This window comes from Lactuca sativa, chromosome 8 (assembly GCF_002870075.4).
Source record: "Lactuca sativa cultivar Salinas chromosome 8, Lsat_Salinas_v11, whole genome shotgun sequence".
NCBI lineage: Eukaryota > Viridiplantae > Streptophyta > Magnoliopsida > Asterales > Asteraceae > Lactuca > Lactuca sativa.
The window spans coordinates 72,187,051-72,206,453 of NC_056630.2; the positions used below are offsets into that span (position 1 = coordinate 72,187,051).

The following is a 19,403-nucleotide window of genomic DNA, read 5'->3' on the forward strand; positions in this document are numbered from 1 at the left end:
TCTTTCATTAAGCCCAAAAAAAGCTGTGGCGGCCCAAAAGCCTTGAAACAGCCCATTCTCTTCTGGGCCCATGGCTTATGCAAATTAACGTGGGCTTCCGTTCAAATCTATGGGTTATAGATATTCGAATCAATATTGTTAAAAGATAAGCTATATATCTTTGAACTATATATTCAACAAAACTGCCATGTGGTTTTCAAAAATCTTTAGATGGGATCCAAAAAGTTTCCAACTTGCATGGAAGGTCCAAAATCAAGGTTTTTCTGGGTTTTTGGTCTAAAAAAACTTAAAAAGACGATTATGCCCTTTTATTTTCTTTTTTGTATTTTTTATAACTATTCTAATGTTGTTTTAATTAAAAAATAAAGAAAAAAGAAAAAAATATCCCCACCCCACCCTCTCTCTCTGTCTCTCTCGCGTCGTCTCTCTCTCTCTCTCTCTCTCTCTCTCTCGTCTTTGTTTCTATGGATCACTAACTTTCTCTTTCTTCACAATTAATATGGAAATAAAGTATAATTAAGATTGTTCTGAAGTGTAATTCGTTCTTCAACTGGATCAAAATCAATTGTTGGTCCATTGAAGAAGGTTTGGGAAAAAGAAAAAAAATACGATACCCACTTCTTTTTCTTGATCATATCATAGGTGGAAATCAAAATCAAACCTACAACAAATCAAAATCAAACCTCACCATCCCACTGGTCAATACAACCACCAAAAATTTGTTGGCTCCACCTCGAGGTTCTTACCCACCTGCTCCAAGCCTTTGAGGTGTTGATTTATAGTCTCAATCTGAACTGAAACAAAAGTTCATACGGAGGTCGTTGATCAGAGAGGAGAGATTCAGAAGGTGCTTGAAATTAAAGTGGATCGAATTTATAGATAAAACGAGCTCATATCTATTCTCGCTTTACCACCAGCAGCGACGCCTTGCGAGAGAAGATGAATACCACTGGTCGTCGGAGCTCTCAATACACCCAGATGCAGGTTTGAGGGCATAGATCTATGCCACACATTGTCCCCACGACCTTCGACGGGCACCTTTGATCGCGTTTTGTAACGAACACCCATTTCAAATGGAGAACGAGATGAGAGAGGGACAAGAAGAAAGTGGAGAAGATTAGAGTTGGAGTTTTGGGTGTCGGAAATGCAAATGTACAGTGGTGGCTGAAGAGGGGTATAACGAAGACGAAATGAATCGATTAAGATGGAGTTACAGTTCCGAAAGTGGGGTTGTTGACGGATCCGTTGGTTTCGGTGGCGGCGAGAATGAATCCACAGGTGGTTCAATTTTGAGATATCAATTTTCTTTTGATAGATGGTGTTCAGGGGAGAGAGAGAGAGAGAGAGGGTGGGGTGGGGGATACTTTTTTTTTAATTAAAACAACATTAGAATAGTTATAAAAAATACAAAAAAGAAAATAAAAGGGCATAATCGTCTTTTTACGTCTTTTTGGACCAAAAACCCATAAAAACCTTGATTTTGGACCTTCCATGCAAGTTGGAAACTTTTTGGACCCCATCCAAAGGTTTTTGAAAACCACAAGGACCAAATTTGCAGTTTTGTCTATATATTCATTTAAACCTCCAAACTTTTTAATTTATTATAATTAGTTAATGTATTAATTGAAACATGTTACCTATATAAAAACATTATTTTTCATGTTTTGTTATCTATACTTGTTATCTTTTTATACTTTTAAATTTTGTTAGGTAGAATACATAAAAATAAAGAAAAATATTGTAGTTGTCATATGTCTAAAAGAAACTATTCAATGATGAAATGCATTGTGATGATACGATCTTCTTCGGGTATATCAAAAATTCAAAAAATCAAGTCATTTGATTGATTTAAAGCAAATATTATAAAAAATTCAAAGTCAGTTAAATTATACGGTCTCAAGTTTCTTTCTATGTTTTGTAATTTTTGAAATTTATTTTAGATGATATTTTTATGCTTCATATATTACAAAAAGAAACTATAAATACATTCTTGTTTTAGATTATAAGTGTGAAAGATCTTGAAGCAACAAACAATCAACGTTGATGTAAATTTTATGATGTTGGATCATTCTTTAAGTATAAAAAATATTGTTTCTCAATAAATTAAGTCATTAGTCAATTGTACTCTACTATTATGATTGTAGCGGAAATGGTTAGAGATGTTTGGGGTGTTTATTGACACATTTAATCTAAACTTTTACCATGTTATAATATAACATGAATAAGCTATGAAATATTAAAATACTGACATGAATATTACATGTTATTTTAGATATTTAATTTGTTTTTTTTGGAAAAAAAAAATCTTTTTAGGATCATATATATAAAATACTACCTTATATTTTGTTTCTTTATAAAAAATCGTTGTGATTTGAAAATATTCTAAAAAATCATTAATGACAAGTAAAAATTTGGTTTTAACTCAAATTTGAGTTTTGTTATATTAGCAGTAATGACCAATGATGTGCTATAAAAAAAATCAATATTGGCGTTTTTTAGAAAAAAAAAACCACATTCAAGTGAGATGCAAAAAAATAGGCAATGAGTTGTGAAATATATAATCTAAACCAATGTTTTTAGTTGTAAATATATCATTTAATTATTAATACATTTGAAATAGTAGCAAATCAAAACTTTTACGCTTAAAACATAATGCTTTTATATCATAACTCATAGTTTTATATATTTTATTTTATATAGATAACTAGTGAAGAACCCTGCTTTGCGGGGTTGGATACGCCAAAAAAAATGGATAAAACGAGAAGATTTTATTGAGGTACATTCAACTGTAAAATCATGAACATTACCCTATCTTTACCCAAAAAGTTCAGCCTCTATGAAGAGTATTAGTCATTTACATCCATTCGTACAGAAACTTATTCAGCCAAAATCAAAGTTTCGAACAAAAGGCAATGTACCTTGTGGGTCATTGGATTCTCCGTTTTCTTTACCATCTTCAGAGTCCTCCTAGAAAAAAAAAATCAAAATGTTATTAAGGACGTTGTAAGTTATCTGTCACTAATTAATATTACTGATATCAAAATGTAAGCAATATGTTAATATGGGTAACAATCTATAAGTAAAATGGCATTATGTGTGAAAATGAGAGCTAACCCCTTCAAAAGAATTGGTGATGAAATTTGGTTGTGCAAAAGTAGGCATAATTGTTCTTTTACCACCACGATCACCCACCACCACCTACCCCCGCTGTCACCACCGCCACCCTCATCCACCTACCGTCACCGTCACCATTACCACACACCGATTAGAACCTAAATGATTTTATCTATGTTTTTGTTATGAACCAAGAAAAGTCAAGTCTTTACTCCTTCTATACAGATATTCATACCTAACTGGTAGTGTCATGCATATAGAACCCTGTAAAATTAATGAATAAAAAGTATATTTCTTTTAATTTAATGGAAAGATTAAAATAGAAAGAACACAACTTGCAATTCTTCTAATTACTTAAAAAAAGTCTACCCATAGTTTACTCACTTTAATGTTTACCTAAATGTTGAAACATTACTCATAACTATGTCTATATAAAAGAAAAGAAAGGGGAAATTTCATCTATATCCTTACAAACTTTCATAACTATGTCTATATCTTTGTAAAATTTCAAATTACATTTATATCCTTATAAAAGCTATAAACTCACATATATACCAAAAAACTTAATTTAATCATGTTTAATATATTGAAAAAAATAAAAAACTATCCTTAAAATGGTTTTTAACTATTAAGAAAACAATTACTTGTACAATTACAATATTATCATTCTCCTATATTTCTATTATTGACCTATTTACTTTATGAATCATTATAAAAATATCGACACTCACATTAAAAGTAGTTTTCTATGATGTTATCTCTAACCGAAAAGAACCAAATGAATAACAAAATTGTTTAAAATAGAATAATCGTAGGTCTCTTAAATCGATAGTAGGAAATAAAATATATTGTTTAGCAATCGATTAAGAATATTCATTCACCAGGTTTTGCTAATCAAGTATAAAAATATGAAGCTATTAATAATTAAATCGTGAATAAAGAGATTGATTATGGAAAGGATTGCAATTGGACATTATAGTAATTTAATTATAATTTAGTTTAAAGATAATGTTTTTCTTTTTTAAATACATTAATTATTGTTAAATTAAGTATTTTAGTATATATGTGAATTTATAGGTTTTATTAGGATATATTTGAAGTGTTACAAATATATAGACGAAATTATGAAAGTTTATAAGGATATATACAAAATTCTCTCTAAAGGAAAATAGAACGGTATAAAAGACATTTTATAGGGTCGGGACCATGCCAGAAAATGAAACCATGAAGACTATTTCACTATTTGTATTAAAATAATAATAATAATAATAAATACTGAAATTGTGAGATTTAATAAATACCATGAAATGTTTATATAATTTTATCGTACTTTGAAATGTTTATATAATTTTATCATACTTTCTATTATTACCGATTTACCCCTCCCCCATCTCACCGGTGATTCGGCATCTTCTTTCCTACATCGACACTCCTTTGGTTCTTCGCGTCCTGCCTAACGCCCCGGCCACAGACGAACCGGTCTTCTTCGGTACCCTCCTTCATAACTTTGCCGGAATATTTCTGGGAAATGTTTGGTTCTGATGAAACGCTGGAAAAACTGAGTGTTGTTTTGGCAGAAGGGGAAAATCGGGGTTGGATGTGAAAATAGTACTGTGGGTTTACTGGATCGAGGTTTCAAATCCGGCTACGGATTCCAAGCTCACACTTCACATGTTCTATTCCTTCAACAGATAAGGTTTTTTCATCATTCTGTGTCTACAATTCCCGATTACCTATTTTACGACGATTATTTTGATGTTTTGTGTAGAACCGTTTTAGGTATTACCGAACAGAATGACATATTTGTGCCGATCGGTTTTAGGTTTTACAAACGCACTTCTTGAAGACACACATTTTTGCAGGAAGACATGAAAATTTGTGGAAGTTATAGTAGTTGTAATAGAAAGATACTTTTATACCGATCGATCACAATTTCATCAATTTCCCCATGCAAAACAAAGTAAGTTTTGATTAAATTGTTATTTGGATTTTTTTGAGGAAGTTCTAGTAGTTGTAATAGAAAGATGCTTTTAAGCTACACAAGTGGTTTTAGCGAATGGTTCTATATGTTTCATACTGAGTTTTTTGTGCAAATGTATCTGTTATTACCTAATCTGAAATATTGAAATTTGCCTTCATTGAGAGAATTTTAGTGAAACAATACTTTGTTATTGTTTCTGATCATCGACTGCATGTGTGAAATAAGGATGTGTAGCGTAGTAATATTAAATTATCGAAGCATTGTGAAATGCTTTAAGCGCATGGCTTTGTGTATTACTTAATATATAATTTAAAAGATCACTAGGAGTTTCACTAAGATTAAACATTTTTTTCAGTTTTCTAGTTGAAGGGGAATTCCTTTGACTTCCAGAGATCCAATGAACTTTTATTTTTCAGAAGCAGAAAACCAAGGGGGCTTCTTTTCTTGAATTCCAATGCCATGTCACTAACAGCTTGTTTGATATGGCAATGGATTTGGGTTCCTGGAAGAATGAGGTTTGAAATCACAAGTCTAAACATTGGTCCTTAAATTTCTTTTTAAGATAGATGTGGTAAAGCTAAACTCTTTAGGTAGTTTTTTGAAGCATGGAGAAGACAACTACAAATTTTAGGAACTTTGGCTTATGACACTCTAATTAAGTATTCTTTTGGTATGTCCGAGGCTTATTGGTTGTTAATCAAACGCCTTGCATAGTTAGAAACCAAACAAATATCCACTAAATGTGTAGCAGAATCCTGATTTTATAATATATAGTGAACACACAAACATACTACAACCATAATTTCTATCAAAATTCATCTCCTTTAAGTTGGAGAATGGATTTGGAGTAACATGTAGCTTAAAATTAGACTCTATTGGTGCTTATTTGGTCACAAGTTTGGTTAAATTTCATTTCAAGAATGATTGTTTTGCCTTTGTATTCAGGACACACAAACATAGTACAACCATAATTTCTCATCACCACCCCACTGCTACCACCACTACCACCTCCGTCGCCATCATCCAGACCACCATTCCGCTGGAATATCCATATATTCCAAAGATATTTAAAGCGTACAAGAAAAGATGCACTAGGTACATGTGTATACTCTTGTATAATTTGTGAACAGAGTAATGTGTCATGAAAGGATTGTAGGCCCTATAAGCTTCCACAAACCTCTGGCTGGGCCAGCACTCAGAACCTTTGTGTCCCAACGCTTTCTAAGTTTGCTGATGATAACAACTAGGTTAGTAACTCCGATCACCGTCAATTTCTTGTGTTTCATATCCATAGCTATCGATCGGATCCCTGTAAATATTTCAAAACAAAGTTTAATTAGGGAAACTTATAGTACTCGGTCAAATGGAAATATAATGAAAACAAAACCAACATAATATATAGTAAACCTGCAACGCTGGAAACTGCCTTCATAGCCTCTCTTTTTTCTTTAGCATTCTGTACATTCACTTTGAAAACCACTTCCTGCAATTGTATACAATGTAAATGACAAGTTAAACTCAAGAATGTAAATAAATGAGGCTAAAAAGTGTAAGTTTGATTTTTTGTTTGCAGCATCACAGTTTTAGGCTCCCTTCTGCAGATATAAACAACATGTTCTTATCTGTAAGAGCTAAGTTCAGAGATGCAATTTGATTTTATTAATTTGTCCTAATTTTGACTTCAGTTTTTGGACCAGAGGTATGCCTACACATCAAACAAATATAATTTCTTATTTATGTAAATAATCCACTTTTCTATGTATTAAGAAAGTTTTTGTATAGAATCAATTAATCAAAAGGTAATTTAATCATTTTCATATAATTTATTGTTATACATTATTTATAAAACAAATAAATACTTGGAGAGAGAGAGAGAGAGGGAGGGTAATTTTGTCATTTATCAGATCTACGCTCCAAATCCTTTGACATACTGTTGGTTGGTAGGATTTGGAATTTGTGATTTGTTTGGCTAGTAGGATTTGGCCAACCAAACACATCATTGATTCCAAATGCCAGAGAAACAAACCCACAATCCCCAAGAATTCCGTTTAGTTTTGAGAAAAATACTTGGTGTGGAAATGCTAGATGATGGTAAAAGAAGCTACTGACAGGATGGATATAAGCATCAAAACGCAAACAAATGCAGCAAAACAGTCCAAGAAACACAGAAACCACTAAAGTAGAAGGAGAAGCCGGGGAAAATGGGAAAATTCATAATGGTCAAATAAGAGAATACAGAGAAAACCACAAACTTAAAAACAAATCACTAATAAATACGTCATTGAGACTAAAGTGATGCATTTACCTAACCTTAATGGTACCTAAAGTCAAGGGGAAAGTGGGAAACAAGGGAAGGGGAGACAGGTGGAAATGTTGTTTTCATAAAAGTAAATGATACCATGCCGCTTTGAGAGGTGTCGTTGTCAGGTTGCCATAAGATCTTGACAGAATCATTCTGGATCCTAAATATGTCTCTATATTTACCTTCACCATCCCAAAATTCTGAGCAACTTGTTTGCACCTGATCGCCTTTTTGTTCCTTAGGAATGAGCTCAGCTCCAATATAAGTCTTACCATATAATGACTTCTCATACCTGATGTCTAAGGAAAATGAAATCTTATTGTATGATGAATTCAAGGATGTGGTGTGCCTCAATGAACTAAAGGAAACATAGCCTAGGAATGTCGCTGTTTCATCATATTTAGGAGCCAGTGCTTCATTATTAGACTCCTGCCAAAGCTCGGATTGGGAATCTTGATCTACCTCCTGCCTGATGATTATATTAACAGGCCGATGTGTGATGTTGGTAACAATGCATATTAAGAACCCACAAAAGTTGTTGTACCAATCATGTGGAAGATCCAGTGTAAATGTTGTCCTCCTAAACAGCCTACCTACAAACCTCTTTGGAGTGATTTGATGTGCAAGAGCGACACTGATAAAGTGATGTTCAATAGCATTTCCCTGTCATGGAAAATACATTCAATTAGGATTCTAATGTTCATGTTTACATAATAAATATAGAAATTCAGAAGGTATGTAGAGCCAAACCTGGAGCACGGAGTCTAGCAATATGTCACTAACAAGTGGACCTAGTTCATTATCACCACGAAGTGAGACTTTCCACAACCATTTACAGTTTGAAATATCTCCAAGGCTTTTAAGTGATGTACACCAATCCGCTCTAAGAACGGCTATGCTTGATGGCAACTCTGACAATCCTACAAGGTTTTCACAGCCAGACACATTGAGCCATTTGAGCCGAGGAAGTCTCAACAGACTAAAATTTAATCGTGAAAAATAATTTCCTGCTAGATTGAGTTCTTCCAAGTTGGGTAAATCCCAAACAGCAGACCCCATCTCTTTATCCCCCAAATTGCAGAACCAGAGATCCAACTTTCTTAACCCTCTAGGAAATAGCCACAACACTGTGTGGAGCTTCATGTTGTTGTGAGGTGAAAAAGGCTCTTCTAAACAGCATTCTTCTACATCAATGAGGTCCTCTCCTGGTTTCTTAACTTCAGTGTCACCACACGTCCAACAAGTAACTGAAAAGTTTGTTGAAGATTTTTTAACTTCTTTCCCACTACTATCCGGATGAAGTTGTGGTAAATTGTCCATGTTCTGTTGTTGGATCTCTAAGAGCTTGACAAGTTTGTGCCAATATGATAACGAAAGGGTCTCGAGTTCCTTTAGTTGGGTAATGGGTGGAAATATCTTAAGACTGGGAAAAAATTCTATAGACAAGAAAACAAGTCCTTTCAAGCGTCCAATCGAAGGATGAATCTCTTTTAAACACCGGCATCCATGAAGAACAAATCTTTCAAGATTTGGAAGTCTATCGAAGTCTGGCGTCGTGATTAGTTTTTTCAAATCATAGAGTTCCATGATTTTCAAATTCGGAAGTAACTGTTGTATACATGTGCAAACAAGTCAATAATATTTCAATTTTTTTTTTTTTTTTTTTAACAGCTCTTAATCTATTCCTCCATAAAAATATATCAAGTTAATAAGAGTTTTAAGTGGTTTCACCCAAAAATCGAACCTGAGTACTGGAGTAAGAAAATCCAGATAAGCAGAATAACAAAAGAATTGGACAGGTTGTTTGGTTAATCTGAATTATGAACACCAGTAACTTGAAGAAAGGAGATTCCAACCTTAAATGATGTGGATCCTTTATAACAAGACTTATGTTTATAATTATGCAGATCACATGAATTATACTTGTAGCTACTAATAATTTACTCTCTGAACTACTCAGGTCTATGATTATTAATCCACTTTTATTTTCATTAGATAATCAGAAAAACAAGTAGAATTCACCTTATAACCCTTCCAAAGTTGTTTCTGGGAGTAGCAATCCAATATTAGACAACAAAGCTCCCTTGGTGGAAAGTTAGTAGGAAAAGGACTTGCATAATAACCTCTCCAATCAACCCACCGCAGATTTTTCATGTTTGCAACAACCGGAGGAAGGAGTTCTACTGGACCATACGAATAGCATTCAAATCTTATTGCTTGAATCATGTCAAGTTCCTGTAATAGAGGAACAAAATGGTGACATGGTGTAGTTAAAAATGTTTCTTTATACATAATATATCATGCAAATCTAGCTTAACCATTACCTCCGTCGCATTCGTAGCAAATACTTTCAGAACATCTTCCTTCTTCCAAACTCTAGTATGTTTTTCGGGATTGTTAGGGTGTTCCCCTCTGACAATGTAGTGTCCCATTTCTTGCACCAGATCATGCATATCAAACCTTCCATCCGAAATGGTTATGAGAGCCTTTTCTGTCAACACCCTTATGCCTATACCAGGGTAAAAACCACAAGCATCAAACATCGCCATTATCCTTTCATCTTTATACCGCCTTCTGAAGAAACACGCAATATCAAGGAACAATTCTTTTTCAACTGGTTTAAGTCCATCATAGCTGATTTTTAGCTTTTCCACAATATCAGTCTCCGGGATCTTTTTCAGTCTGGCTAATACACTCCTCCACGTATTAATGTCTTTGTCACACAGAAAACAACCAAGAACTGTAAGTGCTAAAGGGAGCCCACCAGAATAAGAAATCACCTCTTTTGAAAGTAGCTCATAATCTTCCTTAGATCTGTATTCCTGGGGTGCAAGCTTGCAGAAGAGATTCATAGCCTCATCATCGCTTAACAAGGTAATATTGTGTATCACATCTACTTTGTGTGCAGTTAATACATGTTCATCTCTAGTTGTGATAATTATTCGGCTTCCTTCACCAAACCAATTATGTGATCCAGCTAATGCTTTTAGTTGGTCATGGTGATCGACATCATCAAGAACAATCAAGACGTTTATACGGCGAAGCCTATCATCTGGCAACCATTTTCCTCCAACTTTATTTACCTCCATTTCGGTTTTTTTCAAAACATCTGAGAGAATTTTTTTCTGCAATTTTTCCAAACCATATCTGCTTGATTCCTCCCGAATATTTTCAACAAAGCAGAAACCATCAAACTGGCTAGATATTTCACTATAAATAGATAATGCAAGAGTAGTCTTACCACCACCCCCAACCCCCCATATACCAATCATGCGCACACCGCCCGAGCCAATTTCTAACTTTGACTTCAAATCTTTCATGCGAGCCTCAATTCCAATATAGTTTTCATTTGCACTTGAAGTTAGTGGACACAACCTATGTGAAATTGTGTCAACAATTTCTTTAATGCCCTTCGATTCATGCCTACACATCGGACACACAAGGGTAATTAACATATGCTCACACTGACAAACGAGGTAGATTGTTTCATGTTCCATGAAATAAAGAAAATGAGTCAGAAGTACCTAAAGTCAATATCACAAGTAGTTTGTAACGATTTTCTTGGGAACATCAAACATTTTAGCTTGAAATGAGGTGCTAAGTGTGGAATTAGAATTATACCTCGATGAAATCAATCAATGCTTATTTTCATATTATCCTTTTAATTTACTAAGATCATGAAATACTTTTTCTTGTATTTGTAGTATCGGAAAACAGCCTAAAGTTATAAGTATTTGGGAGCCCACAAGCTTAAGAAAGGACACTAATGAAAGCATTTCATAACCTTTTACCAGTTTGGAAAAGCTAAATAGATCAGCATGTGACAATGTCTACTTTATGGGTTCTTAGCACAATGGTGTAGTGATTTTTAATATTATTTGACTCCCCTCACCACAGGCAGATCAAGTAAACTATTTAACGCCTCTGTTTATCAAGGTCATCAACATCATCAAGAGTAATTAAATCAGTTGTATATAAAGCTTCTAAGAGACAGGTATAAATGTCTTTTAGAGCCACTACAAAAAAACTGTCAATTAGTGACCAAAACAAAATGGTCACTAACAATAGAAGCAGTTGTCACTAACTGATTTAGTGACCAAACATTTGGTCGTCACTTTTCGTCACTATAGGTCCGTCACAAAAACTAATCAGTGACGAAAATAGAAAAGTGGTCACTAAATAGTGACTAAAATATACTAGTCACTAAATCTGTGACGACTCGTTTCGTCACTAAATGCTGTCACTAAACAATGAAAGTCGTCACTGTTTTATTCAATTAATGACCATAGAAAGTCGTCACTGGTTTATCCAATTTGTGACCATAAAAAGTCGTCACTAATTTATCCAATTTGTGACCATAAAAAGTCACCACTGGCTTATCCGGTTAGTTACCATAAAAACTCCTCAAAAGATGTTTAAAACATAAATTGTTCTCAAGTTTGAACAAACCCAAATATACAGTACTGAAATGACTAAAGTAAAAATATCATATATTCAAATTTAGACAAAGGATAATACAAAATATTCAAAGAAAATGGATTCAACCTCTATTTGCCATGAAAATATAAAAAAGTAAAAAATAAAATAAAATTGCATCTCATTGCCAACAAAGGAACAAATAAGTTTCATTGCAATCCACCGCCTTGTTTTGCTGCTTTCAAGCATGATATGCCATCCTTAACCTCTGCAATTAATAGTTCATGCTAATTATTAACTTTAGAATGATAATGACAATCAACAACATTGTTTATGAAATGAAAAAGATTTAAAAAAATATCTACCTCCTCTGATATCACAAAGGCCTTGTTGCTCTCTTCAAGATATGCTCAGAATCTGCAATTTAATCTATCTGTATATCAAAAAGACATTATCAAGAAATAGATTAATGTTTACATGTAGTGTTAGCAAGCAGCAAAAAGAAGAGCCCCAGAGAAGCAGGTTGAGGTTGGTGAGTCAAAGATGATGTGTTGACTATTCCTTGTCCAAGAGATGGAGTAAGAAATGGTGTTGCTTCTCGTGGTTTTAATGGCTGAAAAAACAAAATAATAATTCATTAATAAATAAAATTAACGATAGCAATTAACTTTTAAAAGTTAAACCTAGTACCTACCGTTCGGAAACCACCTCTTCTAAGCATGGAATTCACTAGCTGATTAACTAGAATACTCAAAATTGTCGAAAAATAATGTAACTGAATTGAGAGAATCTGAGTCCTCCATCCAACATGAACTCATAATCATTGCTAAATCTTCTGGTAGATCTTCCAAAACTTAGACTCACATTTTGAATGATAAAAAGCAAGTAAAAATTACAATTATACCCCTCTTGTTTTACTATTTTACCCTTTAGGAGATGATATAAAAATTACTTTTTTACCTTGAAAGTTGCAGATAAGCAGCTTGGAGGTTGTACATATCCTCAAAGGGTAGTTTGTTGTGTAAAAGTTCCCATAATACAATTGTAAAGATATATCCGTCTACTTTTTGGTTGTAATGCTTCTTTTCTCCTTGCCTTAGTGTCCTAATACTATACAATTGTTAGAAAAATAAAAAGGACATTTAAAATCTTTATCTTTATTAAAACATACAGTAAAAAAATTACTCTGGAGTCTGGAGCCATCTAACAATATGCCCCTGCTTTGGCAATCATTATCTCGGTAACTACCTGTTTTAGCAAATCTTTATCTTGCTCTTTATCTTTGACAAAATCTACAAGTTTATGTATTCTTTGATATTTTGTCAACACCAGTTTTTCTGTAGAAAATTAGAAATTAAATTAATTGTAGGATTTAATAGATATCATTAGCCATGGGTATGTTTAGTTGGATGGAAATGAATAACCATGGTAATGGAATGAGTCATTACATTCCATGATCACGTTTGGTTGGGATTGAATTCCATGACTTTGTGCAAGGAAAGTTGATTTTTTGTTTACAAATGCGGGAGATTGGAATTGAATTCCATGGGTTTATGTAAGGAAAATTGAATTTTGTCACTTGAAGGATTTAGTGAATTTCAGTGGAATTCAACTCAGCAATCTTTTGCAACCAAATGTCAAAAAAGAATGAAACTCAATTCCAATTCAGATCTACTAATAATGCATAAAAAACACAATAATAGAAAATCTTACCTCTTGAAGCTTTGGATTTATATCAAGCATCTTCTGCTCCAATTCTTTCAATCTAGTTTCCAAAGCCTCCATTATCCTGGGTTTGAGATCGAATTTCAACTGTAGTTTCTCCACCTGTAATAAGCAATAAACACTTATAAACTACAACAGAATGCAAATCATGACATAATTTGATAAAAATTAATTCATTGCATACATACCTGCTTCTCCAACTCCTGGGAACGTGTGTGAGCTTATGAATCTGCTCCTTAGCATCTGAAGATCCTTTAATGTATTCAAACACAAGAACATAAAAGATTTTATCATTTTGAAAGCATGTATTCATGGATGAAACAAAATCTGTATGAAAACCACCAGTACTATATCTTTAACAAGAAGAAAAGAGTAACTTTCATTTTTCATCTAATCTCAAGACAAGATAAAAGGTATAATATGAGATTAATGAGCAGAGAAAGAAATTTAGAAAATGATTGTATTCCGTTTAACGTAATTCACAATTATACTCAAATCAGAACATACAATGTGGAGAAATCAGCAAAAAATTTCATCAGAACATCACGATTTTAAGAAATCAACAAGCAATTTCATATCAATGATTTCTTTACCGATTTCCGAGAAATCGCCAATTTCATCAGGCTTGGAGTAGAGCAACGATTTCAGCAAAAATAAAGAGAAATCAGGAAAATTGAAGAACGGACTAGATACCTGCATAGGAGTCGGAGTTCTGCTGTGCGATGGTGGCGCCGGAGGTGTGGGAGGGGTGGGACGGTGGAGATGTCGGAGGCGATGGAAGGAGCTGCGAATTTGGAAAGGCGCGATGTGGAGGAGCGTCAGCTGTTAGGCGAGAGAAGACGGACACTTTTAGGTTAATGATAGAAAATCAAGCTTTTCTGTTTGTTGAGAAAGTCATGTTTCTAGTTGCTATGATATTATCTACAATTTGGTAGATGGAATCAAGGAGCCGATTGATTAGCAATTGAACAAATTGATTAGCAGGAAAATGATGTATGTGACATAAGAGCAATAGATGTGGCTACATCGATGGTCGGAGCGGAGAAAATAGTACCTGTTTGACTTCGAGTGGAGACCAAATGTGCGTCGATGGGAGGGTTTGGAGCGACGATGGACCGACGACACTAGTGCCGAACCGTCGATGGTTGGTGTGTCGATTTAGGGCAAACTATGAGGAGAGATGTGTTGACGAGAGGCAAAATGACTTTTCACTCTAAAGTTTGAACATTGCTATGAAAATTCATCTTTTTCCTCCGTATAATAATAGAAAGACAAATTGATTTCTTTAATTATGAAACAGCACAAATGGAAAAGACAAAAGAATGATTTTATATCACCCATACCTGAGAAGGGTAGTATAGTAAATATGTATTGATAAAAGGGTTTTGATTAGTTGTGGATGAGTGCACACGAAACTTTGATAAGGACTAATCAGATGTAAAGAGTTTTTGGAAAATTATGAAAACTCGTAGTCATTTTCAAAATGAAAAAATATTAATTAAAAATATTTTAATCTTCGTTAATTGAAAATCTTAGCTACTGACTACTCTATTTTAGGTTCACCAGTTGTTTTTCATTTTGTAATTCAGTGACCACTATTGAGTGGTCACAGTTGATCCGCATAGCATTCAAGTGGTTTTCAAATAATAAAGAGTAATCAGTGACAACTATTTTTTGTCACTAGTGCTCTAACATAATGACCATTATTTTTAGTCACTAATAGTATTATATAATAGTTATTATAATACGAGAGAAAAGTATTTTAATTTTATTAATGGTTTAGTGACCGATTTAATGACGACTACATAGAATTGGTCATTAAATTTGTAGGATTACTAAAATTCTGTGACAACTTAATATCTGGTGACTAAATGATGTTTTTAGTGACCAAATTTTTGGTTGTCACTATAAATTAGTCACTAATAAGTACTTTTCTTGTAGTGAGCACACATATCTTAAGCACCAAAAGTGCAAAAACAAAGAAGAGAATTACCCATTGGCCATGAGCTTGATTTCCCATCCAGAAATGCTGCTTGCATCCACAAGTGCTTTTCTCCATGATTCAACCTTCTTGTTGTTCTCCAACTCGTGTTTGGAAAATGCTTCTCCATATATTTGTTTTTGTTTTCGCACTATAGAGGGCTCCACATCATAAAATATGGGCATAACAATTTGCCCTTTCCTATCCTTGCATTTCATAATATATGCAAGTTCATCTAAGCACCATGAAGAATCAACATAGTTTTTAGAGAATATGATGACTGAAATTTGTGATTCTTCAATAGCCTTCTCAAGGGATGGGCCGATTGATTCACCCCGAGGAAGTGTTTCATCATCTTTGTAAGTGTGGATCCCTTGTTGTTCAAGAGCTGTATAGAGATGATCCACAAAGGTCTTACGAGTATCTTCTCCTCTAAAACTAAGAAAAACATGGTACTTCCATGGTTGAGAAGAAAAGGCCAAAGCGGAACGGGAAGAGGATGAAGATGCCATGGACGTGTTGACTTGTTGAGATAGAATATATGTGATTTTTGTGCACCTTAATGAACTAAAATATATAGGGAGATGCAAGTCTCCGATAAAACCTGTTTCATGTAGAAAGACCTTGTCAGAACTCATAATCGAACTTAGTATAATGTAAAATTCATAACTAGCCCTTGCATTTTTTTTATTTTTTATTTTCATAAAAACTGCTTTGAAGGTATAATACAAGTTTTATTTTAAAAGATAAGCATGAATTGGTTTAGATGATCTAAGTTAGTTTTCAATTTTTATACAAACTAATGTTCTACTCTTAAATTTCTCTTAAACAAAGTAGAGGAAATTTCTCCCTTTTTTAAACTTTCTACTTTGCAAGCTTATACTTAAATTTTTTTCTTTAAACTAATGTTTTACTCTTAATTCAAAAGATAGGGACGAACTGCTTCGACCGCTCAACAGTCGACTCTTCTCTCTCAATTCTCTATACCAGTTAACCACAAATTGAAAATAATAAAAAAGTAATTATAATTTACTCAAGCTTTGGAGTTTTAAGTTCAACATTTAGCCACCACACTTCAATATTGTACATTCTCACCCCAAAACTATATTTCATCACTTATGCTATTTGTCAACTAACTTATCCCAAGTTTCAGCATTTACTCCAAATACATAGATACCACTATTTGTCTTACCCTTCCATACATTAAAATACAAATTCATCAAATATCAACGTAGGCTCCGTTTACTTACAGAAAATGGGGTGTTTATCAAAAAAAAAAAAAAAAAAAAAAAAAAAAAACTCTATGTAATATGAGAAATTTGAAGATTTGTTTAGTTAACATTTTATTTTTCAAAAAAATTCCAAGAAAATGAAACTTTTCCATTTTCCAAAATTATAAAGAACTTAGAAAACTTTGAAAAGCCAATAAATATTGTTTTCCACAATTTTCCAACTCCAAGTTTTTCTAAAACACACATATACTCATCCCCATCCATACCCCCACACAGCCACACCCACCCCACTCTCGCCCATCCCACCTCACCCACCCCCATCTTGTCCCATTCCACCCTACACCCCTCCTCTAACCCCATCACACACTACCCCATGTACCCACGTACCCCACCCATACCCACTCAACCCCGCCACACCCCACTCATACCCACCCTACTGCCTCACCCACCCCACACCCCCACGTCGCCCCTACCCAGAGACCCATACCCATACTCACCCACACACCCCACCCTTCACCCACCCACACGACCACCTTGGGCTGGGGTGGAGTAGGGAGGATTGTGGGTGGGGATGGGTGTGGTAGGAGTTGGGTGGGTAAGGATGTGGTGGGGTGTGTGTTATTTGAAATAACAAAAACTAGAAAATGAAAAGTGATAGAAAATAGACATCCAAACATGTTTTATAATTTTCTAAAATAGAAAATAAAAGCTCAATCAGTTTTAGCTAAATGCGTTTTCTATATATTTTCTACTGAAAATGCAAAACGGAAAACAATTTTCGTAACTAAATGGAGCCTTACAATATTACAAAAAGGCATATAAGACTTGAAATATAAGACCCGTTTTTTAGAAAAAAACAGGTTATATAATGAAGAAACCGGGTTCTATAAAGAAAATTCTAATGTGACACGGTTAAAAGTTAAGGACCGGTTTTCAGTTATAGACATGTTTTTAATGCTGAAAAGACCTGGTTCTATCTATCAATTCCAACCAAGAATATTATCATGTGAATAATAACCACTTTCCCAAACCATATCTTTAATGAAATTTATCACATAGCTTTATCGTTACCATCATTAATCTCAACTAATGATGCATAAAGTTTGAAGTTAGAACAAGACCCCATTCATCATATGTTCACAACAATCTAGTAAACGCCTCTGTCGGATGCTTTAGGTGATAATTATGCTTTAGGTCATTAGGTGGACCTATGTTTACACCAAACAAGTCATCCATACTCATTTTGAAACACTTAAACACCTTAACTGATAATCAGTTAACAACTACTATCTTTGATCTGATTATAATGTTATGTACTTATCATGAATATCCCAAGTAGTTGATGCTTTAACGTGGCAATATATTAATTTAAATACTGCTAAGCATACTTGGACAGCTTAATACACACAGAAACGCACGCAGAGACCAGTCCCCTCTCAAAGCATCCATTAAACACCTCATCCCCTGTTCAATCTCTTTTTGTATCCACATCACAACACACGTCATTAGAATCACTTCCTTTTACTTCCATTCGTTTATACCACACACAACAACATATTAACTTCAAAATCTGTTTAACTTACTCATCTAACTATACTAATTGAAAAACTTACAACTTTGATTCAATTAGGTCAAAATACGTTAAGTTTGACATTCCAGATCGACATTTTTCTTAGCTTATCGACAAAAAAAATTCACTCAATAGCTTGCATAAAACTGCAATTTCTTTATTGATAACGTATATTTTAGTAATTTATCAGTTTGAGGAACTTACCTCAAATTTCCAGCAACACCGAACTTTAGCAAACTCCCTTTCTAAGCTCTTTGCTTTGCAATCAACTTACTTTTGAAAGATTATAATTCGATTTCTTCCTTAATTTCTTCTTTCAACTTGGATGGATTTGAGTTGTGACTGCTCTCTAGATCTGCTCCTTATCTCTATCTGTTTGTCAAGAGTCAACCAGGGAGCCAAAATAGTGAGGAAGTAAAATATAAAGGGAGAATGAATTATATGTAATCATTTTTGTTGTTTGCTCGTATGCTTTTGTTGTTTGTTCGTATGCAGTTTTTTTTTTTTTTTTTTTTTTTGTGATCAGTTAACTTTTATTTGTGTTTAAATAGACAAAATTGCAAAAATGGTCATGTGGTATATATTTTTTTGGGGTTTTGGTCCAAACCACAGGTTTTTGGATTCGTGGTCCTTTTGGGCTAGTTTCATTGTAAAACTGGTCCCCGATAAACTTGAAAAGACGACTTTGCCCTTTTTATTGGTTTTTTCCATTTACTTAATTAATTTTTTCTTTTATTTAAATATAAATGTTAAATCAAATCAATAAGGGCCTACATTCTCTCTCTCTCTCTCTCTCTCTCTCTCTCTCTCTCTCATAGGAAGGGGTTTTAGTCCAAACCATGACTTTTTTAGTCCAAACCATGACTAAAACCCCCAAAAAATGCATACCACAGTGACCATTTTTGAAAATTTATCGTTTACATATTATCATAGTCATGGGTTATAGCAATGACAATGATAATTAGGGGTGACAATCCTCGACCCAACCTGTAACTCGTAACCCGGCACTAACCCAACACAAAAATAAATGGGTTTGGGTTGAGATTTTTGACTCGCCGACCCGTTTATTTCATGGGTTGGGT

General features: G+C 33.9%; 1 protein-coding gene and 1 long non-coding RNA gene across 9 annotated transcripts; both read right to left on the reverse strand.

Moving 5' to 3' along the window:
• Nucleotides 1-5,838: 5,838 nt before the first annotated feature.
• Nucleotides 5,839-18,759, reverse strand: LOC128125842 (disease resistance protein RUN1-like). The gene is made up of 9 exons (XM_023902068.3): nt 18,526-18,759; nt 15,532-16,123; nt 9,722-10,820; nt 9,420-9,632; nt 8,148-9,005; nt 7,942-8,060; nt 7,494-7,866; nt 6,503-6,578; nt 5,839-6,404 (listed from the first exon to the last, which is right to left on the reverse strand). The coding sequence occupies exons 2-9, from the start codon at nt 16,029-16,031 to the stop codon at nt 6,235-6,237; spliced, it is 3,408 nt and encodes a 1,135-aa protein (XP_023757836.1). The 5' UTR covers nt 16,032-16,123; nt 18,526-18,759; the 3' UTR covers nt 5,839-6,234.
• On the reverse strand, nt 11,867-15,525 carry LOC128127613 (uncharacterized). 8 transcript variants are annotated; one of them, XR_008225512.1, is made up of 9 exons: nt 14,593-15,525; nt 14,232-14,360; nt 13,727-13,790; nt 13,527-13,640; nt 12,999-13,150; nt 12,774-12,923; nt 12,508-12,648; nt 12,179-12,426; nt 11,867-12,081 (listed from the first exon to the last, which is right to left on the reverse strand). It is a non-coding gene; the product is annotated as an uncharacterized LOC128127613 (long non-coding RNA). The 8 variants fall into 8 exon arrangements; XR_008225510.1 differs by having other exon boundaries at nt 12,508-12,917; XR_008225515.1 differs by lacking the exon at nt 12,508-12,648.
• Nucleotides 18,760-19,403: the final 644 nt, after the last annotated feature.

Coding starts and splice junctions, on each gene's coding strand:
- LOC128125842 (XM_023902068.3), bottom strand. CDS start 16,031: ATGGCATCTTCATCCTCTTCCCGTTCCGCTTTGGCCTTTTCTTCTCAA. Junction 10,821..15,531: donor ATCAAGCTCATGGCCAATGG/GTAATTCTCTTC, acceptor TCCGATGTGTAG/GCATGAATCGAAGGGCATTA. Junction 6,405..6,502: donor GGCAGTTTCCAGCGTTGCAG/GTTTACTATATA, acceptor AAATATTTACAG/GGATCCGATCGATAGCTATG.